The sequence below is a fragment of the Palaemon carinicauda genome, chromosome 2 (assembly GCF_036898095.1).
Source record: "Palaemon carinicauda isolate YSFRI2023 chromosome 2, ASM3689809v2, whole genome shotgun sequence".
Classification (NCBI taxonomy): Eukaryota; Metazoa; Arthropoda; class Malacostraca; order Decapoda; family Palaemonidae; genus Palaemon; species Palaemon carinicauda.
The window spans coordinates 145,855,230-145,880,984 of NC_090726.1; the positions used below are offsets into that span (position 1 = coordinate 145,855,230).

The following is a 25,755-nucleotide window of genomic DNA, read 5'->3' on the forward strand; positions in this document are numbered from 1 at the left end:
GAATGGCCAGCCTCTTTGTATGTTCCATACTGGGGATAAAGCTGTTCGATGTATCAGTGTATGGTACTTTACTTTGGTAACAATAGCCAGAACCCAAGGCCTACAACTTATAGCATAGCAGTTGATACCCATCACGTTGATTCTTGGTGACCTGGTTATCTTCATTCTGTTTGACCGTTTTTGCTTCACTAGTTTGTTTTATCATTTTTAATGAGAAGAGTTTGATTATCAATGCACACATTTGGTGAATCTTTCATCTGGGGAGGGACTAGTTCGTGGTTCCATTAATGTGCGTTAATATGATTGGAATGTTGCTCTGTTATTTGATGAATCTTTTAATATTGATGTCCAATTTTTTGGCTTGATGATCTCTATTGAAAGCGTTATTCTTGGAATCTTTAAAACATTAACGTAAATTGTGGTAAATTGATGTTGGTAGTTGGTTTCTTAAATATCCTCTGATAAATTGCCCCAAAAGTCGTTAGTTAGCCACTTGTCTAACTAAGAGTAAAATATCGAGATACATCCCGTAATTGTGGTTTTTCTGGGATATATCACACATTGGTCAAATAAAGATTAACTTTGTTCTTGGAGTTAATCTTTAAAATTATAATTTATTTCTATTTATAGTCATTTGTTGTGTTGCCTGTTACAGTGACAACTTGTCTTTGTTCCTCTTTAATGGATTCCAGCACTGTGCACTTATATTATTCTTCCTTCCGTATGTGAATTATAATTATTGTCATATTACTTAGTCTCTTTCGGGTTATTACTTCAGCACTGTAATTTACAGGTCGTCTTTCTGAGTGTTCCCGGTAGTTATGCGACTCGCAATTCTGTCTGAATATGAGTGAACTATAGTTTTCTTTGATATTTGTTCTCTTCTGTCTCATTTTAAAGAGGATGCCACTATCTGGAAGTGGAGGATGTTGTACACTTGTGATCGTTATTTGTTCAGACTATTTTTTATATTGGTGTAGTTATATATCAAACCATCTCTTTACTAACTTTGTTAGTGCCCTTGCCTTTTTTTTTCTCTTTTCATTTGAAATCACAAGGTAGAAAGTTAGTTCGTGCTTTTTTATTGCAGATAACTTGTCTAGGGGATCTGACATTGATGCAAAGCCCCAGACAGTGCCCCCACTAAAATTATACTGATAACCCATGGATTGTTTTCCTGGACTCGTGTTTGATCAGAAATTGAACCTTTCCTCCATTTGCTCATGTTTGCTCTTATTACTTCCACCACATGTTTACTCAATTATTCTCTTGAATTGTTCCATTTCTTGTATTGATCATATCATGTTTGCTGATTCTCATGTGACTGTATTGTAGAAATGTAATCTTACTACCTTTCACAATTCTCCATGTGGTATTTCAGAAGAAAGAGAAATAGGATTCCAGAGGTAGGTGAAGCACTAATTATTTATGTAGGGGCCATAGAATGATAGAATACATGATTCAACCATACAGAATGATGTTAAGTTGTATTCAAGAGTTAATGTTCAATTGACTCGGCTGATAGTAAATATTCAAAGCAGATGAAGTAACAGCAGCTCAGTTCATAGCATTGGAAGCACAGTATTTTAAGAGCTTTTCCATTAGATAAAACAGAACCAATGTGTGTCATCCTCTACGAATATATAAAATCTTTCAGTTGCATTATGGAAATACTGATATCATCACCGTGGTAAAGAAAACCAGTTGAACATTGTTCAGCTTACGAGAATCATTTTGTTTTGGAGACATTTTTCATCTGCGTTTGGGAAAAGTTATAGAATTCTCGTTCCTGAAATGAAGTCGTGTATACACGTTTTACGTAGATATAGAGTTATTTATTCTAAATGAAGCTGATATATCTAAAATGTAAAAAAAATATATATATATATATCTCGGCAACGGCGTATTTTACTCTTTTATTGTTTTCTAATACCATAAATACTTTGTCATGGCAAGAGATTCATTCTGCATATCACAAATACTGTTTAATCCTTTGCTACAGGATGTCTAATAGATTTTTAAGTACCAAAAGGAATTTATTTCCATGACATTAAATAAATGAAACTCTATTCATATTTATGTATACAGACAGTGAATACCACAAATCAATTTAACCAAAAACACACTAGATTTCTAGTTCTGGATCTATTATAGATTAATTTGTTTACTGGGCCGATGGTTCACAACATAATTTAAACTTGTAATCCTTGAATAACTTTTACTTTGCTTTCACCACAGTTCCCAAATTCATGTAGAGGATTAGAGCCTTCAGTGCACTGTAGCATTACCTAGTCCTAGGGCCTTTGAAAGCTCCTTCTGCCCCTCGTTACACTCCTTTTTCAGTCTTTACTACTTATCAAACTTCATGGTATCTGAACAGTACACATGTAAAATGATACTGATCTTTCTGATTCTACATTTTGTAAATATCTCTATGTTCGCACCTCAGATTAAACCATTAGCTTCCCAAGACTATTTATCTTATAGTTGACAGTGCTGTAAATCCAGTGTTCGTAGATACTCCAAGTTGTTATTCCATAAACGTACTTTTTTTATCAATTAATAGGTATTAGTTCCACTGTCCTTGAGAGGTTTCTATACATCCACAACATACTTTTCTTCTTCTATCAACGTGTGTAAATTGTCTCAGAAAGGCGAGTTGCTTCTGTATTTCAATAAAAATATTGTTCCATTAATCATGGAAAGTTTTTTTTTTTTCATTCCCCTTTGCTTCCAAATACCTTCACTGTAATGCTCAAACGATTTTAGATCAAAACTAAAAAAAAAAATATATGTACCATTCATAAAAAATATTGTGCTTCAGATATTTTTAAACAAAAATTTTAGGGTTGGTATTATTGACATGCCTTCCTCTATAAAGTTTTAAACAAATCTCATCCTTTGCATTAGAGAGGATTTTACATTTGTTTTCCATTAAAGCTATGTATCTTTTGCCCGAGGTTGTCTATAAACCTATGATAAAATATAGCAAAAATCAACACTGTGGTGTGTCCCGGTCTTGAGTATCGTGTGATTCCTTTAACTAACGACGATATGTGAATTAATTTGGTTTGTTATAGTTCATATTTTTTAAAGGTTTAATTAGTTTTTCTTCTTACATTCTTGATTTATCAAGTATTGTTCTTTTTATGTACCATCAGCATTTGATATTTGCAGTATTTTATCAGTATGAAAGGTATTGTAGGACAAAGCAGTTATTGTCAAGAGTTTTAAGTAACGTCGAGAAATCATCGTTGCCACACCAACAAGACTGTTCTGGCAAGTGCTGTAGTGTGCGCTTCACGTCGTTATCAGAATGGACAAGTAAATCTGCATCCATCGTCTCTCAGGTCATTTTCCTCTGTTATCAATGGCAGCATTGGCCGTTATCCTGGTAGTCATTGTTCATCTGGCTCAAGGGTTTCTGGCTGATAGGTGGAGTGTGAGATTTCTGGGACACAAGTGGGAATGCTGCCACCGGATTTCAGTCCCAGCTAGGGAGGGAGTGGCTGAAGTCGCAGCATGTATTTGGAAAAGAAAAACTTTTGTAGCCCTTTTACTTGGGAGTTAGTAGACTAATGTTGTCCTACACTAAGGTTGAAGGAGGCATATAGCTTCTAACTTAGCAGTAGAAACCCAGTATTAGAGGAAACGTTTTATTATTGGAAAACACAACACACACCCATTTATTTATATATATAATGTATATATGTAATACGTATATTATATATATAAATATATATATGTATATATAAGATATATATATATATATATATATATATATATATATATATATATGTGTGTGTGTGTGTGTGTGTGTGTAAGTGTGTGTATATATGTGTATGTCTGTGTGTTTTTATGACTCTGTCTGTCGCTGTTTATGTGTATATAAAAGAGGGTGTGCGCTCTCGCATGCCCAATTTAATACATCTAATCAGAAACACTAAGTTCGTTTATTTAAATACACTTGCTAAGTTTTGCCTGTATATTTTTACTTTCTTGTGCTTTAAACCCCTAAATGTTCAGGATTTATGGCCCAGTATATCTTGCAACCCTTATGATCATATATTTACTGAGGATGACAGTAACCATATTCAGGGCCAGCGGGTCATGTTAAAGGTGCCATAAATTCCTGACACAAATAAGTTAAGATAAATTGAAAGAGTCCAGAGAGAGGGAGGCAGAGGAAGATAGATGGGGTAAAAGATAGAGAGCTGAAGTTCTTAAATAATACTATTAAAAGTAATTCCTGCATCTTTTATCAGTTCTCAAGGTATGTAATTTTAAGACGTAATAAAAAGAAGGTATTCTCAGTCATCAGTTTAATTCCTTATAAATAATGCAAAATTTACGAGGTTCTTAAAACTATATATATATATATATATATATATATATATATATATATATATATATATATATATATATATATATATATATAGATACATGATGGCAAGGGAACGTAAGTTGACATTTTCCTTTCCGTTTTGTAGTTTCCCAAATTTCGCGTTATACTTTTACTTTTGAAATACCTTAATTATTGTTTTTTTTGAGTTTATATTATTTTTATCATATTCTCAAATACTTTTATGAAATAATGCAAAGCATGTTCTGCCTATCAACACTAAGCCTTTGCTGGTATTATTGGGTAGCCTTCTTGGTTTTAATCTGAAGAGTCTGGGGTTCAATTCCAATTGGAAGAAGAATTGTATTTTTATTTTACACAATATTGCATATGGATTTCCATCATATTTTCTCATTGTACGGGTAATCAAAATTAAATGCTATCGACTGGGTCACCTGGTAAGTCGCGAAGGTTTGTAAAACTCGCTGGAACGTAAGAATATGATCTCACCAAGTCATTCTGAAGTACAGTGGCGCTTATGGTGTGACTTCTTTTATGGTCTTTTCTGGTCTTTCTCAATGATTGATATATATGTATGTATATATACATATATATATATATATATATATATATATATATATATATATATATATATATATATATAATAGTGTGAAATATATATATGTATATATATGTATATATATACAGTATATATATTTATATATATATATATGTATATATATATATATATATATATATATATATATATATATATATATATATATACAGAGAGAGAGAGAGAGAGAGAGAGAGAGAGAGAGAGAGAGAGAGAGAGAGAGAGAGAGAGAGAGAGAGAGAGAGAGAGAGAGAGAGATATATATTTAGGCCTACACTCGTGTGTATGGTTAATACCTATTGTCGAATATCTTTGGGTATATTTCGTACGAAACCGAAAACCTCTTTGAACTGAATGGTATCTAGTTTTTTTTTTTCTTTTCACTGAATCCGGTTACTGCTTTTATTATGGGCATCCGATTTTTTAATTTTTTTATATAATTAGATCATGACACTTTAGTTATTTTCAGATTAATGGGGTCAATATGAACTAGTGTATATGCCCCCCTGAAGTGTACCTCGGTGGCTAGCAATAAATGTCACGTTCCCCTACGTTTTCTATTGGAAGACCTACCTGGAGGCCATTTCTCACTGTCATTTTCATTAGTCCGCAAGCTTAGTGCATGGAGGCCATCGTTTCGGCTTTAAACGATATTTGAAATGTATTCTTTAGTTTATATATATTTAAATATGTATGTATATATATAATATATATATATATATATATATATATATATATATATATATATATATATATATATATATATATATATATATACACTGTATACCTTAACGGAGTGAAAGGGTTTGTGCATCCTACATTAGTCAGGTCCACCCATACTAGGTTGCTTAGCTATGAGCGATCAGACAGACGACAATTTCCTACCATCACCAATCTGCAGTGACTAGCGTCCTGATGAAAACGGGCCAGAACCCAGACATGTCTATCACAACCCCCTCTCTGTCCCCAGTCCCCTGCGGCAGTGGAATAACTGCCCAAGTTGGCGGGCAGATACGTTCCAATGCAGGGGGTGGTAGAAAATCTTTGGACTAGAACAGGCCACCATTTGAAACTGAACCTTGTAACATACAACGTCAGGAACCTGTCTATGGAAGAGGATCTTGCTCTGTTACCAGAAAAAACTGAAACAAACAAACTGGGATGTAGTAGGATTGAGTGAAATTAGAAGAATTGGGGAATCTTATATAGAACTGAAAGAGGGACATATATTTTGTTTCATAGGACCTGAAAGGAACAAAGAAAATAGTGGGTTTTCTTATAAAAATCTTCAAAACAACATAGAATATTATAGTGATAGAATTTTCTGGATTATTTATCAAACTAAATAAGAAGTATAAACTGAAGATCATTCAAACGTATGTACCAACAACATCCAATACAGAGGAAGAAATAGAAATTTTTTATGGAGATCTGGAGATATCTATAGAAAAATCATGAACACTTTCTTTTATAAAAAGGAACATAGAAAATGGACATAGAAAAGCCCTAATGGAGAAACGAAAAATTAAATAGATTTTATTCTTGGTGAAAAAGTCAATTTAGTTAAACTAAATTTAGTTGAAGTTAAGCGATCATAGTGTAGTGAGAATTAAAATTTGTGTAGATATAAGAAAAAGGAGAGAAAAGTTAATTTTAAGAAAGAAAATAAACACTCCTGTAATAAGAGAAAAATCTGATGTTTAGTTCAGCAATACAAAATAGGCATTCCCAGCTACATGATAAAATGGAAGCAAGTAAAGAAGAAATAAATAGTAATTTGACAAAATTTATATTGAAATCAGAAAAGAGAAAGATGGAAAAGTTTCTATACAAGATCAATGAAAACTATCGTAAAAGACCAAAAATATAATAAAGAAAATATTGTGAATAAGGATAGAATTCAAGTAAGACGAGATAGAATTATCAGAATTATCAAAAGCTTTAAACAAACCAAAAACCCAAGATATTCGTATACACAATCAGACCAAATTTGGGGAAACTAAAAAAAGGAAGAATCAGCAAATTGAAGAAAAGACGACTTGAAACAGGGTACCAGCAGATGCTCGCTTCAAAGGATGAACATGGAAATATCCACAATAGAGATTGAGTGATGAAAATTTTCATACAAAGATATACCATAGTGATATAAGAAATAGCTTCACCATTAGAAATAATAACACCTGAGCCGATTTTAATCAACAAAGAGATCACGCCGGCTTTCAAAGTTTGCATTCAACCTTTGCATATATCCATGTAATTAACCAGCTAATGGAAAAATCAACAACGTATGGCAAACCACTATGTATGGCATTTATATACTATAAGAAAGCTTTTGATTCTGTCAAAATATCAGCAGTAATGAAAACCCTTCGAAAATAAAGAATAGAAGGATCTTATTTTAGACCAGTTGAAGAGATCTGTACAGGGTACAGCAATCCTAAAACTACAAAATGATAGTGAGGAAATTGCAATCGAGAAAGGAGTTAGACAAGGAGACCGCATTTCTCCTAAATTATTCACAGCATGTCTAGAAGTTTTTAAGAATTTAGATTGGGAAAATGTAGGAATTAATATTAATTGTGAATGCCTCGACAACCTAAGATCTGCAGATGACGTAGTTGTGATGATAGAAGATTTGAATAGAGAGTAGAAATATAGGACTAAAAATGAATATGAGGAAAACTAAGATAATGTTCAATGAAAGAGCCGACAAAAATAAAAGTTATGGACGAGTCTCTAGAGACTGATAATGAATAAACGCACTTAGGACAGAAAGCAAGTGTTTCCCCAGGACACGAGACTGAAATTAAAGGAAAGATAAGCATGGGATGGAAAGCATTTCGTAAATAAAATGAGATTATGAAAAGGGAAGTGCCACTTTCTCTGAAAAGAAAGATTACTTGTATTAACTAATGCATCAGAAACTTGGAGCCTTACTTAAGCCTTAGAACATAAGCTAGTTACAACTCAAGGAGCTATGGAAATAATAATGATTAGAATAACAGTAAAAGACAAAAAGAGCAACATGAATACGTGAGCAAACTAAAGTAGAGGATATTCTAACAACATGTAAAATAATGAAATGGAGATGGGAAAGACATGTAATGAGAATAACAGAATGGGTGCCTAGAGATTGCGAAAGAAGCAGGGGAAGGAAGGAAAGACGAGGGATTGACGAACTAAGAAAGTTTGCTGGTGTGGACTAGCACAGGAAGACCATACACAGACGCTAGGGGAAGGACATTTCTGAGGTCTTTGTTCTGCAGTTGACTTGTGACGGCTAATGATGTTATATACTGTATATACACACACAAACACACAAAAGTGCCTTTAATATAGACTTCATTATGCCTCGGAACTAAGTGAATTATATATATATATATATATATATATATATATATATATATATATATATATATATACATGTGTATATAAATGTATATATGTGTATATATATGTATATATATGTGTGTGTATTTTATATATATATATATATATATATATATATATATATATATATATATATATATATATATGTACAGGATGTGTGTATTTGTATTATATACGTGTATAGATATTATATAGAATTATGTATATCCTCTAGTAGGGAGTAAACCAACAGCATAGTCTGATAATTCATCAGTTATTAGTTTTTCATAAAAACACCCAATTGGTATATATGTAGAAACGTGTCTTCTGAAAAAAAATTTAGATATAGAGCCACCCCAGATTGTGCCTTTGATAGCTATATCGGTAATTTTCCAAAATGGTCGCCATTCATTCTTATCAAAATGGGCTGTATGCTCATATTCTGTGATTGTCTTTCCGTTAGATACAAGTGACGTGTAAAATCCTGTATTCCGACCGCGAAAAAAAAAAGGTTTTATGAACAAACGTTTCTCATTAAAGATAAGGACTTGATTTTAAATTGCTGCTCTTCTGATTGTCCCCCCCCCCCCCTTTATTTTTACACTGAGTCCATTGATTTTCATCACATTCAATGGATTTATGGTCAGTAGGAATATTATAAATTACTTTTAATTTAAAAAGGGAATTGGTAATAATGATAATTACGAACTCTGAAAAATATAATGAAATTATTGCAGACATGACTTTGAAGCACCTACGTTTTACTGTCTACCACCATGTTAGTAGGACACGTGCACTTCCTTCATGCATATCTCAGTATAATGCTATAAAATAATGGACGAAATAATTTTCTTGGTAATTGCATAAAGGTTATTACTAACTTGGGAAAAAACCCATTACAAATGCAAGCCTGTAATAATAGGAGTTTACTGGCTCTCTTTTCATTTGAAAATGTTTAACATATTTGCAAACAATACAAATTTATATTTTATAAGAAGTTACTGATATCTGGTAGTCTGTGTGTATTCCGATTCGCATTCACGTGGACACAGTCTGCTGCATTGCAGATTAGGCTTCTTGCGTTTGCATCGATTTTTACACCTTTTTGCAGCAGTATGAAACCAGCTCAAAGCTGCTTTTTTAAGCCTCTAGTATCACGATCCAGAGTGGTTCTCACCACCCATCATCTGTTTCTTGCTAGCTTCAACTTATTGATGATAGAAGCATGCATTGAAGGACCTAGACCTGCCCCCAGATATAATCACCCTGGAAGACTGATCTCATAACATGCTGTTCCAAAGTATGGTAGGTAGGTGGACGGAGTTGCTCTTGGTAGACTTTCTGGCTTCTTGGTATCTTTATATGGACTGGTGCGGCCATAGAGGCTGCACCACAAATACCACAAATCTTTCAATGCAGTGCATTGTATCATCCTGGATGCTGACTCTTGTAGTGGTCGGGTTGACCAAGGACTCGACCAGAACTGAAAATGAGTTCCATGTGGCCACCCATGACACAGTTACCCTTTTAATATCTGGGATGAAGACTTGGTCGCCATATTCTTCATATGTCTTGATAGTGCCATCAAAGATAGCAAGTGCATCAGACTAAGCTTCAGCAATGCCTTCAAGATACTCGAGCAGCTGTCTTTTGCTACCCAGGTGTAGCTTGCCAGTATCTGATAACTTGACAGAACCTACTTGATATTTATGATGGAGGAATTCGTCCAGGTTCCCATCGCAGTTTTGGTAGCCTTGTAAATAAGGCCATTGCATTCTTCATAGATGGTTCCTTTCCAATGGGAACTTTTAATCTTTGCATTCCGAAGAGGAGCAGCTTGTTCCTCCTCATAGGTTCGTCAATAGTTTTGGTTGTGTCTACGAAGTAATGATTTGAGTAAGCCTCAAACTTTTTTTTGTCCAATTTTTTGGACAGTGCAAACTGTTTCAATGACTGCAGGATGCAGTGTCTTTGATGTCTAGGACCAGAAAATCTGTACCATCCTCCTCACAGTGATTCCCCAGCTTTTCAATGACATCCGCAAATGATCGCACATCTTGGGCAAATGTATTTTGTGCACTTGATTCAGCTTCAATGTAACGTATCTCCTCAGTGGCATATGGATACATGGTCTCCTCAATGTCCATGATAACTGTGGCCACCTCGGGTCCAGCTACGATCCAGTGCCTCAGAGCACTGGGATTATCTTTAAGGACAACAGTACTTCTGTCCATTATTCTGTTCGTATGCTTGGTCAAGAGGAATTACAGAAAATGCCTTCTTAGTCTTTTGCACAGTGTAGTGGTGTGCCTTGAACTCATTGTTGATAGTCAAGTATCCATCGGGCATAGTATATCTGCAAAGAACCACACAGCTTTTGGTTAGAGCGCAAACCACCACATGACTGTGTTAGTTAAAACATCCAAGTACATGCTGAAATTTACCTTACTCATAGGTCGCACTTGTATTAGGATGGAGAGCTCCAAATCCAGGACTGTTGCCCAATGCAAAAACGGAGGAGATATCTTCTCTTTCTCAGTGGCACCAGGTTTTGAATTCCTCAGGAGTCTGGTCACCTTCTGCCCTAGCACTGTGTTTATCATATGCATGCCATTGGAATATGTACAGGGTAGTTGCAGTGATCTGGCGTGCCCTTCTTGTGCATGCGACATGCAAGAGACGAAGAAAGGAGTTGGTTTTTCCTGCATTAGCAATGTGTGTTTGTGCAAGTACATGTGTCCACAGAATTGACGAACGCAATTTATCCTGGTTTAATGTGAAACTGGAAAAAAAAAATGGGACGATGTCAATATCATTCAAAAATCATGTCTTGCAAGCATTTAGAAATATTGCTGTTTTGGGTTAGCTCTCAAAATTTTCTAGATATTTAATTAACACTATTTTTAATATAGTTTTATTTCTATATATCGTGTTTCGGATACTGTGATGGAGAGATTCGATCCAACTGTGAAAATTAGGTAGATAACTTTTTTATATTGGTCTATAGTAAATCGGTAAATGGATCCAGCTTTTGATAATTACCATTTTGGTACACAGTATAATATTTAAAGATTGACTTATGGTTTGGGAAGTCGGGGAGAAATCGCTACATGAGGTTATCATTGCCTTTCAGAAAATAAGCCACTGTTCTTAAGTAAATAAGACTAAATGCCTGGTTTTAGGTTAGCCCATGGTGTCTTTAGATTTTGATATTAATAATTTTTAATGATAAAATTTGAAATTCCAAATAAGATACATCCCATCTATCTATCTGTGTGTGTATATATATGTATATATATATATATATATATATATATATATATATATATATATATATATATATTGTGTGTGTGTGTATTTATGGATATATATATTATCTATTAATATATGATTATGTATATATCTAATATCTTTTGGGCTTTCGTGTTATTCTAGACTTCGTCGGACATCGACACAAAAATAGTTTAAGCTCCGTTAAATTTAATATGATAATAGTGGATGCTCAGTGATTCATTATGTAAATATATTGCGCTCGCAAGTATGGAATTGCGTGGCTACAGTATCATTTTTCTCCTCTCTCCCTCAGGCACTCGAACAAAGCAAGAGATATGAATCGCTCACAGCGACTTGTCGCAGTTCCGATAGTCGAGCAGATGTTGCCGCCTTCGTCAGATGCATCGAGACCGCAGGAGCTCCAGGAGGCCCCACACCCCCACACCGCTTCATGCCCCCACACTTACCGGCTCCTGGAGAATATCCTGACGGCGAAGGTCTGCAGCAGGTGAGTTTTCTTTCAGGCAATTGGGTTTTTACATTAAATATTCCATATGTTAAGGTAATTATTTTTCTTATTCACAGGTAGCTGTTATAGAAGAATATCTTTTTGAAGAAACTTGGTAAATGTGTCGTTTGCATTTATCATTAATTATGAACAATGCTTTCCATTAGTGTATTAAGTTCCATGGCTTTTGAAGGTGTCAGAGCTACGATTCACTGTGGTTATTTAATTTTATAAGAAAACTTTCGTTAACGTTTTAAATGATATTGACATACACATGAACACACTATGTAAACTCATGTGTGTAGGTGTTAGTGTACACAAAGTAGTTTTCTTCAGAGCCTCTATATTTTAATTTGATGGTACTGTATGTACATAGATAACCATTTCTGGTGTCAAGTAATAGTGGGATGTTTTTTTTTCAATATACTGTTTTATATATGAGAATTTGGAGTCTCACTCCCGACGTCTTGTTCTGTGAATTCGATTGTTTCAATGTTTAACAGAGTTGCAGGTTTTATTCTTAAGAATGAATGAATTAAATTTTATCGTTTTCAGATACTAGTGAAATAAGACAAAATAACTAATTTTAAGAACTAGTAAATTCTCTCTCTCTCTCTCTCTCTCTCTCTCTCTCTCTCTCTCTCTCTCTCTCTCTCTCTCTCTCTCTCTCTCTCTCTCTCTCTCTCTCTCTCATTTCTTAATAATTGTAACAACTCATGTATGTTGCATCATCAAAAATAGTTGTATCAAATGGGCAACTTATTTTTTTCAGAGTAATCCTTTTTCAAATTGGAAATGATCCAACCCATTAATCTGCTTATGGTTACTATTACTCCAGCTCTTTCATTAACTTGCATTATCTTATGACAGGCATTTCTCCGTCAGCATCAGACAACAAGAGTTCATTATACTGCATATCACAGTGACTTGAAACTTTGACCTCTAAATATATATATATATATATATATATATATATATATATATATATATGTACTGTATGTATATATATATATATATATATATATATATATATATATATGTACTGTATGTATATATATATATATATATATGTACTGTATGTATATATATATATATATATATATATATATATATATATATATATATATATATATGTATGTGTGTGTGTGTGTGTGTGTAAATTTATTTTAGTATAATATACGTCCGTATCTGTAGGGATAATCTTTGTTGTATAATATTCTTGTACAAATTACATTACGGGAAGTGCAACGTTAATTTAGAAGGAATGCAGTGTCGTTGATTTATTTTTCTTACATCCACCTCCAAGATGCAGGGTTAAGGAGTTGGGGGAATCCTTAGCTTTAAGTATCACGAAGGATTAGATTGGCTTTGTAGATGGCTGTTTCCCTTCATCGCAGGAGCTTTATCTGAGACCCTCATGAGTGCCGGAGAGAATCCTTTCGCTAAACGGGCTTAAGGAGGAGTCTTAAGGAAGATACAGATAGTTCCAATAATACTATTGTGTTTAGAATTAGTTTCAGATAGAAAAATTAGTTTTGACTGTTTAATATAAATCATGGTTATATCTATTTTTAACCCAGAGGTGTAATCTGTGCCTACCTGATATTAAACTAGTGCAATGCTTATAATGAGAAAGAAATGAATCAATGTTCATGAATGGAGCATTTTAGAAGGTCTTGGAATAGTTTTTTTTTTAGGAAGGGATAGGTCTTGGAGTAAAGGAAGAGGAAGAATGCAGGAATAACTATTGTACTCCACATTTGTAAAACTTATTTACTGAAGTGGTTTGCTGCTGTAAAATAGGAATGAAAGAGAAATGCACACATCTGTAGAGATTCATTTTTAAGGATAGGCTATAGCTGGAATAAAGACTGTCGAAATGCTGAGAAATCTCAGCAATTATTAAAAAGATTGGGTGAAATTTTTTGCACAAGTGAAAAGAAAAAGTATCTTTTATATGTATATGTATATATATATATATATATATATATATATATATATATATATATATATATATATATATATGTTATTTCGTTATTATGATGTAAAATTAATAAAACAAATGACAGATGAAAGCTGTGTAATGTGAAAGGCCTTGGCATAAAGAGATGATAGAATATTTTCGGTTGAAGGATTTCAGAAATTATTAATCGAAAGTGTCTTCGTTTGCAAGATCGAGTTGAATGGCATTCTGAATTTAAGACCGGCTAACGTATAGCCAATAAAGGGTATCATGAAGCTGATGTGAGGCTATGTAGTCTCCACAATCAGGACGTTTATCCTTGGTTCTGCCGAATGAATATGACATTAACTGCTACTTGATTTTCTCGGAAACCAATCACTTCAAGGAGAAAGTTTTTTTCCTTTTATACTGTGTGCAATTGTTGTCGATTAGTTAAGGCGAGGATTGTCAACTAATCCATGTGTTATATGTTATTTTATGTTGTTACGGAACATGGCAACTTTGTCTACCTTCTTTGTAGATTAATTGAATTAACACGCAGTGCATGTAATTTATTTTGGACCAGATCTCGGTGAGTTGCGTTGAAAAATTAGTTTGCAGGTTGCTTATTTTAAAAAAGTAAGGGGTAGTTATATAGATGAGCTTGTTTGTGAAAGTGAAGTAGAATGGAAGGAAAAGCACGAAGTAGAGTAATTTGTTCCATTTTTTAGCTGAATTAGACTTAACAGACTAGAATGTGCAAGATTATGGGGAAACTTTTTTCATAAGCGATACTGTTAAAAATTTGCATAAAAAACTGTAAATTCCTGGCAACATTTATTCCAGGATTTTTACCGTTTAAAAAACGGATATGATTACCAACTCGTAAAAGTTGATAACAAAATACGGTAAAATTACGGTTGCCTGTATTCTGAAATAGGGCGGAGAACAGTATATTTTTACGGAGAATTTCCGATTAAAGTTACGGAACTTTATTTTAACATTGCGCGATATAACCAGTTTCTCTTCATTTGGTGCAAATTAGTGTTTTTGGGAAGAAAGCTTCGGAGCTTTGATTCTTAATTTTCGAATTATTTGTGGTTTGGTAATTTTTCACTCTCTCTTTTACAACATTGATTTTTAATTTAGATTATTATTGTTTTGTGCGATAATTTTTCTTTTATACTAAGCTTTATATTTTTAGTGTATATATACCATTGATTAGATATATATTTTATATTTGTGATTAATTTTCATAAGTGGGGTTTTAAACCCAAGTTTCAAACTGGAAGTCGTAAAGTTCTGGGTCTTTCCTACATATTAAAGCATTTACAGGGCGATTTACTTCATTGAGCTGGTGAAGTCAAAAGAAGGAAAGTGAGAGTATCCGAAAAAGTTTATTGCTTTTATTTTAACTTGACTGCTGGGAGTAAGTTGATCCTAAGAGAGAGAGAGAGAGAGAGAGAGAGAGAGAGAGAGAGAGAGAGAGAGAGAGAGAGAGAGAGAGAGAGAGAGAGAGATTACTGAGGTCATAGAGGCTATGCAGTAAAAATTAAGACTAGGGGAGAAAGAGAGATAAAGTATTTATAGAATTCGTGACTGAAAGTGGGCGGTAAGTAATGTCAACCCGAAGTAAAGAGGACACGTAAGTGAGTGTGCAAAAAGGAGACCGACATCTGAGAGAAGATAACGTTTTTAATATTGTCACAATGTATGGGGGAAGACGTGATATTTTTTGAGGAGTAAAAAGGGCGAGTGATAACATCCCAAGATGAAGGGTCCCGATAATTCTGGAAGGGATAAGAAGGAAAAAGCGGTTCCCTTTCAAAAGAGGGTTATTGGGGTGAAGATATAGGGCGGAGAATGGTCGGAGGAAAATTTCTCGCTTGCCTTGTAAGGTTCTATAAATGATTTATTACACCATATATATATATATATATATATATATATATATATATATACATATATATATATGTGTATATATATAATATATATATATGTATATATATATATATATACATATATATATATATATATATATATATATATATATATATATATAGTGTATATATACATATATATGTACATACATACATACAGTATATATACATATATATGTATTATATATATATATATATATATATATATATATATATATATATATATATATATATACACTATGTATAAATAGTCTAAATCAGATGGAAGTCAGTAGAATATTCTTTTTTTATGTGTTTTTGAATTTTCAACTAATAGATTATAAAACATAACTGTTTATAGGCAGCATAGTGACTACAAGAATGTAATGTTTAATATTCCTAAGAGTAGTAGTATTTTTTTTTTTTTTTTTTTTTTGTGGATTGGTCTTGAAAATAGGGTAGTTCCTTTCGCAGATTTTCTTACTCTCGATTGATTGATTGATTTGAAGTTCTCTGGCATCCTGACATAGAACTTCAAATCAATCAATCAATCAATCGAGAGCAACAAAATCTACGAAAGCAATATCTCTGGTTGCTGCATCATTTGCCTTAGATATAGCTAAAACTATGATATATGGTTAAAATTGGGGAAATGAGGTGAACCCTAATAAAACTCAAATTATAATTAGTACAAATTCAATGACATACAACGGTATCTCTCCCACCCAGATATTTTAATTGATATGTTTTGTTTTTTCAACTACAAACAGCTCATTTGAAATTCTGACTGTTTTAATTTGTTGCGGATTCGATTTTGAGAATCATAGCTGATAATTTTTTTTCTAAAGAGTACAAAAAAGTAATATATTGATTCTTTAAAGATTTATGGAGATTTGTCAATCTGGAGAAAGTTTTTTTATTCTGCCATGTTTTGAAAATTGATCTCTAGTTTTCAGCAGCTGATTCTTTATCTTAAATATCTATACAAAATTTATTTTAGATTATATTCTTTATCCTTGGTATCTGGCACCGCTGTTTTCATAATTGTGAACGTCCTTTGCATTCAGATATTCCTGGACTACCACTTAGGACTTATTACAAAGTATGCAATTAATTCTTACAGTTTTATTTTCTTTCATTCGCTCAGTACTACACAGTACAGTAGTCGTTTGGTTTTATATCGGCTATGACCAAATTGTGTAGTGATATTCCCAATTCATAGTTAGAGGGGTGGAACTTCACGAATTTGGACTTGATACAAATGATGGGTACACATTTTGATAGATATGTACATACACGCAGACGCACTCACTCTCCCTCTTCCCAATTGACGGGGAGAGCTGAGTTTGACAGAAAATATATTGTATATATATATATATATATATATATATATATATATATATATATATATATTTATATATATATATATATTTATATATATATATATATATATATATATATATATTTATATATATATATATATATATATTTATATATATATATATATATATATTTATATATATATATATATATATTTATATATTATATATATATGATTTTATATATATATATATATATATATATATATATATGTATTTATATATATATATATATATATATATATATATATATATATATATGTGTGTATTTATATATATATAGTATATATATAGTATATTTAATTCTTGGACCATTTTATTTTTAAATTATCTTTCATTTGTACCGCCATGAGCATGAAAGTGTGAAGTAATTAGATATAACGCCTTAACTTTCTGTGACCAAGTAATCATATAGAAGACTATAAAGATTAGGTCAGTTTAATCAGATAAGAAAGGAAGCTGTTCAGAGAAAGTTGGTTTATTCGTGATAGTGGTGAAGTTTTGAGGGAGATGTGGAGGTAATAGTGTAAAACTATCCAATAAGATTAGTAATTATTATCAAGGTTATACAGAAAGCTAGGTGATTGGATGTTTTTATTGAAAGGTGGTAAAAACACCCAATAACGTGAAGGACTCTCTCATTATTACTGTTTCTCTTATTTTTGATAAAACTCAGAAAACGGAAAACAAGCCTTAGTAAAACAAATAGAAATTTAGGGCCTAAATCCGAAGGAAACATTAATGAACATCTTAAGTAAGGAAATATTTTGACCATTAGGAAATATATATGTATATATTTTTTAACAAGTAAAACTGAAGACGTCGCAGGACAAAATCTAGCAGTAGCGCCATGTATTTTTTTTCCTGTAGCCATGTCTCAACCGGAAGGAAACAGTTTCATTATATATCGTTCTGTTTTTTCCGGAATGGTGCAAACGTCGCCCACATTCCTGATTTGAATTTGAATGACAATAGTTGGGTAAACATGGGTGCTCAAAATCATTCTGAGGAGGGGAGTGAATTCAGGGTCGGTTGCTTTCCAAGTTGAAATGTCAAGGTCTCCAGGAAATCTCTCGAGAATGATTACGCTTTTAGTATACATGTGTAAAATAATTGCTCAGTAATGCCGACAAACTGCATGGAAAAGAAGTTTAATTATGGGTATAATTATAGAGTGGGTTGAGAATGAAGGAAAAAGTTGAAGGGGAAACAAACTTAATTACGTAGCTCTGTTGAGAAAAGCAAATTTAATAATGACGAAATTGGAAAATTGCTCAGCGCTATGGAGTTAATACATCCAGAAGAGTATTCGATCAAGTTCCTTTTACAGATCATTTTGATAAGTCATGCAAGGCTATCCACGTGTTCTACTGTACACTTGTTTAATGGTGAAGTTTTAGCTATGAACTGAAACTTCGTTCTTTTGTTGCTGGGAATCTCTAAAAATATATTGTGTCATTTTAGAATAGGAGTTTGGCCAGTGTTCACATAAGAATTTTTTTTTGGGAAAATAAGGTTGTGGCTTGATCTTGAGTCTGCAAAATTTTAAATCTGGTTGTTATAGTTTTGTGGTATTACATGTGTTTATGGATGGTACCTCTTGATACCCTCAAGCAGTACAATTTTGTGTAAAAATTCCGTGATATGATTTTAGTGATCTTAGATTTAGTAATTGATTATCGTGGAAAATGTGCAAATTCCAACTAATTTATATTTTAGAGAGATAAAAATGTAGCCAGTGACCTGTGTGAGGGTGCTTCAGCACGAACAGGTTGCATTTTTACGACTGACCCCAATTCCATCTTGAAAATGATCGAACATCAGGCTCAAGGTTTCTTGGCTAGTAGTAACTGGGACAAGTCGGAATACTGCCAAAGACAGTAAAGGGAAGACGGGAAAGTCTACACATAAAAGAAATTGCTCCTTAGCAGCGCCATCAATTACCGACGTGCCCTACTAATTAGCTTAAAAAAAAAAACGGGTTTTTGGTATTTCGGGGGGTTCATATGTTACTGTAAAAGTTATTCAATAATTTGTCTAATATTATTCATCTAATTAATTTCCATAAATCTTTATTAAATCATATTGATCATTAGACTACCTATATTCTTTTTCATACTTAATGTATCTTGTTGATAGTTCATTTACAAAACGTTAAGGTTAGACTGTGTATTTCATATATATATATATATATATATATATATATATATATATAATATTGCAAATTCACATATAGATCCGGAATAGGACCTGTGCCTAAGACTAAACTAGTAGGGGAGTAGAAAAATGGTAGATGGTCTAATAATGTCTTAGGCTAGTTTAAGTCCCATTTTCCTCATGCCATATAGAGATATGGTCAGAAAAAGATGCTTACTTTTTCGATATTTAATGGAATTTTTTATTTCTAGAGGTACAAGTTTGCACTTACATTAGTTAAATAAGGTCCTCTCGAAGTGGCCTTAGTAATTATTAGAGCCTGTTTCAATGTATAATCTTGGAATTTGATAAAGTACACATGTTCTACAAGTTATAATCATATATACATTCAATATACAACCTTACCTTAACTTTGCATCGATAAATGCGAGGGAAAAAATACAGCATTCAATGAGTTTATGATTGAAGGGCAATATATTCAACATACTGTATGCTTCCCGATTTACATATGGCGACAGACTGCTACAATTGATTTGAAGACTTGAGTTTGCGTTACCAGATTAATAGGATTCCAAATTCCCCTGAGAAGGATGGAAATATAATATAATCATTAGCTTAAATGAAAATAGAAAAACCATGAGTACATTTTTTCAATGATAAATTTTGTTTTATTCATTGTGTAGCGTATATATATGTACCAAGCCTGATAAAAACACCCATCATAGTTCGAAACAACGCTGGTGAAATATGTTCATCTGACAACACTAACTTGAGTCAGCAAGTAGCAGACGACAATTTCAGCTGCATCTGTTGCGGATGCTCCCTACTAGCCAAATGCTCACAGAAATCCAAGCGTTGTTCCTGTCTTCCCTGTACTTTCTTTGGAATACTGTAACAAGGGCGGGCAGTACCCGACCGGCAGACATTGTTATCATATAATGGTGGGTTGCAAGTGGTAACATCATAAGTACACAGATCAAAGGCATTGATCTGGCAAAAACAGTACTACCAGATCTGGCTTAGCCCCATGGTCTATTTACTCATTCACATGACAAACACTGACGGCCAAAGTTGAAAACCTATTTCTATACAAAGGTATTTAACTCGATCGAACTTTGGGCTTTCAAGTTATTAGATAGTTTCGAGTCCAGTGCAGTAAAATTTAATTGGAGTGGTGATCAACATGATTTGAAATACGATAAAATTGTCACTCTGCAGGATTACAATTTCTATACTTTGCTAGAGCAAAAAAGTGTGTAAATGGGAATCCTAAAGGAACGGAAAGCCGAAGAAAAGTTACTATTCTACATAAACAGCTTTGAATTATATTTTCGAGAGTGGACCCAACACATTTTATGATCTTTTAGGGAAGGTAAAGCCCCTTTATAATCATGATGGCGAAGAAAAAAATAAGAAAAAAAACTAACGGCCAGATATAATATAGTAAAAATTTTACTTTAAGAATAGGTACCTCTTAACATTGCTGTTCCTTGTATCGTCCGAGCTGGAACACAGCTGTAGTGTTTTTTAGGTCTTGGAGGTCTTGGCTATGGATTTGACAATGTTTTAATCTTGCCATTTTTAATTAAATTCCCAGTCTCCCTAGTGTTTTGTAGTTTCCTTTTAGAGGTGTAGACTAATAAGCATTGTGTATTTAATCTTTATGAAAGAAGCTTTTATATATATATATATATATATATATATATATATATTATATAAATATATATATATATATATTTATATATTTATATATTTATATATATATATGTATGTATATATATACATATATAAACACACATACATTATATATATATATATATATATATATATATATATATATATATATATATATATATATATATATATATATAAACATTTTTGGTAATTATCACATTACCCGTTGTTGAAACGTTATCCATTTCCAAAGACTTTTAACTCCTAGTTTTAGAAATTGTTCTGGTTCCCCCAAAATGGGAGTCCATATGCAACGTTTTATTTTAATAAGCTGATATGCACTCTACTTGGCATTCCAAGGGTTCATAAAGTTTGTTGAAGTGGAATTTAATTGGTCAAGTTGATAGGCATTCGTCATAACACCAACTGCATCAACTAGAAAAATGTTTCAGACAGAATTTCAACAGAGGGATGGGAATTCACAGTATCTAATTACAATTGTTAGTTTATTGAGAAATGGTGTTGGAATATCTGGTTGGTATCTCCCCCATATTGCTTTTGTTGTATAACTTGTGTTGTTAGTGCATGCTTATATTTTCCCTTGGGTTGTTGTCGTCGTCAGATAGGTCTTCTAAATTTTAGCTAGGAGTTCCGGAAACCATGTATCACATACTTATCAAACGGCAACTCCAATTTTTCCTTGGTTACATTAAAATCCTTATGTCATAATTGGTTTAGTTTTATCATATAGTTTCATAGTTAGAAACTACAAACTAATTAACACCTTTTGATAAATAAAAGCAGTATATTATTATTGTTATTATTATTATTATTATTATTATTATTATTATTATTATTATTATTATTATTATTGTTATTATATATTATTAATATTTTTATTATTATTATCCAAGCCACAACCATGGATGTAAGCCGAAGGGCTCTAACAGGCAAAGAAGCCTGCGGAGGAAAGGAAATCGAGGGAATAGTTGATGAACTATAAAGAGATATTTCAAGATGAGTTACAACGTTAGAATAGATTATTCATGTATAAACTATAAAACGACTTAAGGCAAAGTGCTCAACAGAAAAGAATTTCTATTGATTCAAATGCCTGATTAGGAAGATCCTTTCACAATTTGGTCGCAGGTGAAATATAACTTTTAGAAAACTGTGTAGTATTGTAACTTACGATGGAAAAGGCATGAATGGTTTTATTATATGAATGAATTGTTCAACTATTACATTGAGGCCACAAAATCTTTGGAGTTAGGATACAAAAATTTCTTCAGTCTGATTTCGGATGAATGCCCATTCAGTAATTCAACTGTCTTTTCATGGGCATAAAGTGTTCTATTGGTCATTCGCTTTTATGTTGTTGGCTGTTGTGCTGTCATGATTAGAATATAAATTTTTCTATACCTAATTACGAGTCTTCTTTATGTATTTTTCTGTTCTTAAAAGATTCGTTCGTTGTTTAAATGTGGCTCGGATAGCGTTATCGAAATTTATCGGTTGGTGAGTGTGTATGGCAGCATAGTTCGCATATCCACACTGCAACCCGAATTATTTATTAGTGGTCCCTTTGTAGGGGTTTCGCATCTGACCACTGCTGTTATTAGAATTGTGTTATTTAACGATGTATGATGTCAACATTTTTGTAAGTAAACCCAAGTTAGGAGCGATATTGTTTATAATAGCCTCAGTAATCAATGTCTAATTATGAATAATTTTATGCAGGGTTCTAACTAGCATTCATAAATTATCATAGCATAGGGGTTGGTAGTGTTGCCAATGAGAAATTTAACGGTTATTGTAAAGCAGCCTACTGTGTAAGGTTCAGAGAATAATTCTTAAATATTGATTAGGTTATAGAAAAACTAGCAAGGACTTGCCATAAAATTAGGTTGGAACTTCTGACAAATCACAAGAAAACATAAGTTCAATTAATCGAAATTTTAGTATATTATACTTCTAGCTACTAATCAAGTTTATATTTATACCTAGCTTAGGACACTAAATTTATTGAGTGAGGAACTGTGTTAAGAGGCTGGATGCCTTCAATACTTGGCTAGTACCTACTGTTATTACTTGGCCGATTATTCTACGCATAGCATGAATTTGATTATTGTGGGAACAATTAAAATATTTATATATGTAGGCATAGTAGTGCGTTCGAATGCTGAAAGTGAGTTGTGTTTTAAAAAGTTTCTTGTCCTCTGGAAATAATACTAATATGGTTAATTTTATGAATGGAATTAATTTTAGTGACACGAGTTGTAAAAGTAAAAGAAAGCTTGAATTAATGCTGAAGATAAGTCTTTTGAAAATTCATTGTACTAGGGCAAATGAACAATTTATAAAGTATCAATATTGAAATATGGTTTATTTTGAGAGAAAATCAGAACAAAATCTATTTAGGCGTTAGACACTTTGCTGTGTAAATTAAATAACAAGTTATCGAAGTTGACAGTATGTGATGGTCTGAAGTTGCTTAGAGAATAATAAAACACAGATGTAATTGATTTAGAGGTGAAAAAAGATTGCGAGTGCAGCATCATTTATTGTAATTTAAGAAACTAATATATTTATGCAGTTTTCAAAACACTGAAATGATAAGAATTACCCAGCGTGTTTATTCAGCGTGTTCCCTCTCAAGTGATCTTTATAAATTTACTATAACTAATTTATGTACCAAGTATTTACTTTTTTATCTCTTATGTTGGCTATAAGGTTTGAAGACAATTGCCAGGCTTTTTGATGGTCGTTGAGTAATGTTCACTACTTCTACTACTACTACTAGAATAGTAATAATGATGAAAATAATAGTAGTAATGGTATTAATATAGCATAAGTCACACCCTCATTATACATTCAGTTTAGCATTAAACCTACATCAGTATACCAGTACGACCATTAGTGTTACCTTCACTACATTACAGCAGATCATTGCTAGCGCGTAACTCGTTCTTTTAAAGAACTGTTGATTAAAGTTGTAGGTGTAGGATAGAGCGCTCATTGTAACCCCCCCCCCCCCCACACACACACACGGAAGTATCACTCGTAGGCTATATATGAATAGTCATAGTATTTAAGGTTATTAACAATATATTGCAAATGATGTTTTTTTTTTTTCTTCTTTTTTTTTTTGGTCTGACTTACATTGTGAATAGACCGAGATTGACATAACTGATCAAACTTAATTGAATTAACTGCGTTTCATCCATCGATTAACCTTTCCTGTAAAAACTGGTGCGTTATCTCACTTGAGGAACACGCAGGGAAGTGGTGTATTTCAAATTCTTGAAGTTTAAGGGCACTTATTCATAATGGTTTCTTTGTAAGGCCGATAAAACGATTAAGGTTGATATTTAAAAAAAAAAAAGACTGATCAGACCGACATCAATCGCATTTTTATACTTAATACTAATAGTCCTAGAGGGGTTCAGTTATCCCCTGATCCCTGTGTATGAGGTTGGAGTGGTTATTTATTTCGTTCCCCTTTATGAATGACTATCTTTCGTTGTTTTCGCGTATCAGTTTTGTATAGTCGCAAAACTGTGGTTAAACACTGTTCATGAATATTCTCTCTTCGACACCTTAGTATGACCTCTTTAAAACGTGCTTTTCGGAAAAGTGCTTATTTAGAAAGGAAGCTAGATAGGAATGAAGAAGGTTGCGCCAACTTTACGTATCAGGGAACTTGGATTAGTGGTAGAAGTTTGAAAATGCATTATACAGTTGAACCAGGAAATTTTATCCATATTGAAATTCTCTCTGAAGGATGTTAAAAGTTGACATGAAGATCGTCATTCTCGTTGGGGGCGAGATAGAGCAAAATTTTTAGCACATTAAAGGAAAAGGAAATGCCTTTTTGTTGCTCTATGATACTTGGCTTTAAACCAAGTCTTAATACTGTTAGATTCTAAGCTCCCCAGCAGAGGTTGTATAACGTTAGATTTTGGGCTTTAAAGTAAACGATCAAACATGATTCTAAAGCCAAATTACTATCAAGAGGTGAACCATAGTTTAATATTGTGGTTCGAGGAAATGGCATTACTTTTCATGAATGCAGTTATAGAAAAACATACATACATATATATATATATATATATATATATATATATATATATATATATATATATATGTGTGTGTGTGTGTGTGTATATATATATATATATATGTGTGTATATATATATATATATATATATATATATATATATATATATATATATATATATATATATATAGATATATAATTTTTTTTCTTCAGAAAATAAGGTTATTTTGAATGAGGTTCTTGTAGTAAATAATGTTTTACATTCTCTAAATACCACGAAACTTGTATATTACAATTTTCTTAACTTTTTGATCCTTATAAAGATAAATTTGTGAAATATTAGTGAAAGTAATGTGGGTGGTTAATGAAAGCTATAAATGAAATGGTGTCTCAATGCTTGGAATGTCTGCCTAAGATAGTTTTTAAGTTCAAGGATACTGTATAAAACTACAAAGGAAGAGTGAATTTCTCCTTTTATATATTCAACGATAACCACATAAATAATACACTCGCGAT

General features: G+C 32.5%; 1 protein-coding gene across 8 annotated transcripts in view; it reads left to right on the forward strand.

Annotated features, from left to right (window-relative positions):
• Stacl (Stac-like) overlaps positions 1–25,755 on the forward strand; it is a 963,585-nt gene that overhangs the window by 155,881 nt on the left and 781,949 nt on the right. For all 8 annotated transcript variants that reach the window (XM_068358813.1, XM_068358785.1, XM_068358749.1 and 5 more), the window contains exon 5: positions 11,914–12,108. In XM_068358813.1, the coding sequence (XP_068214914.1) occupies positions 11,914–12,108 (195 nt within the window). The remainder of the gene's footprint in view (positions 1–11,913; positions 12,109–25,755) is intronic.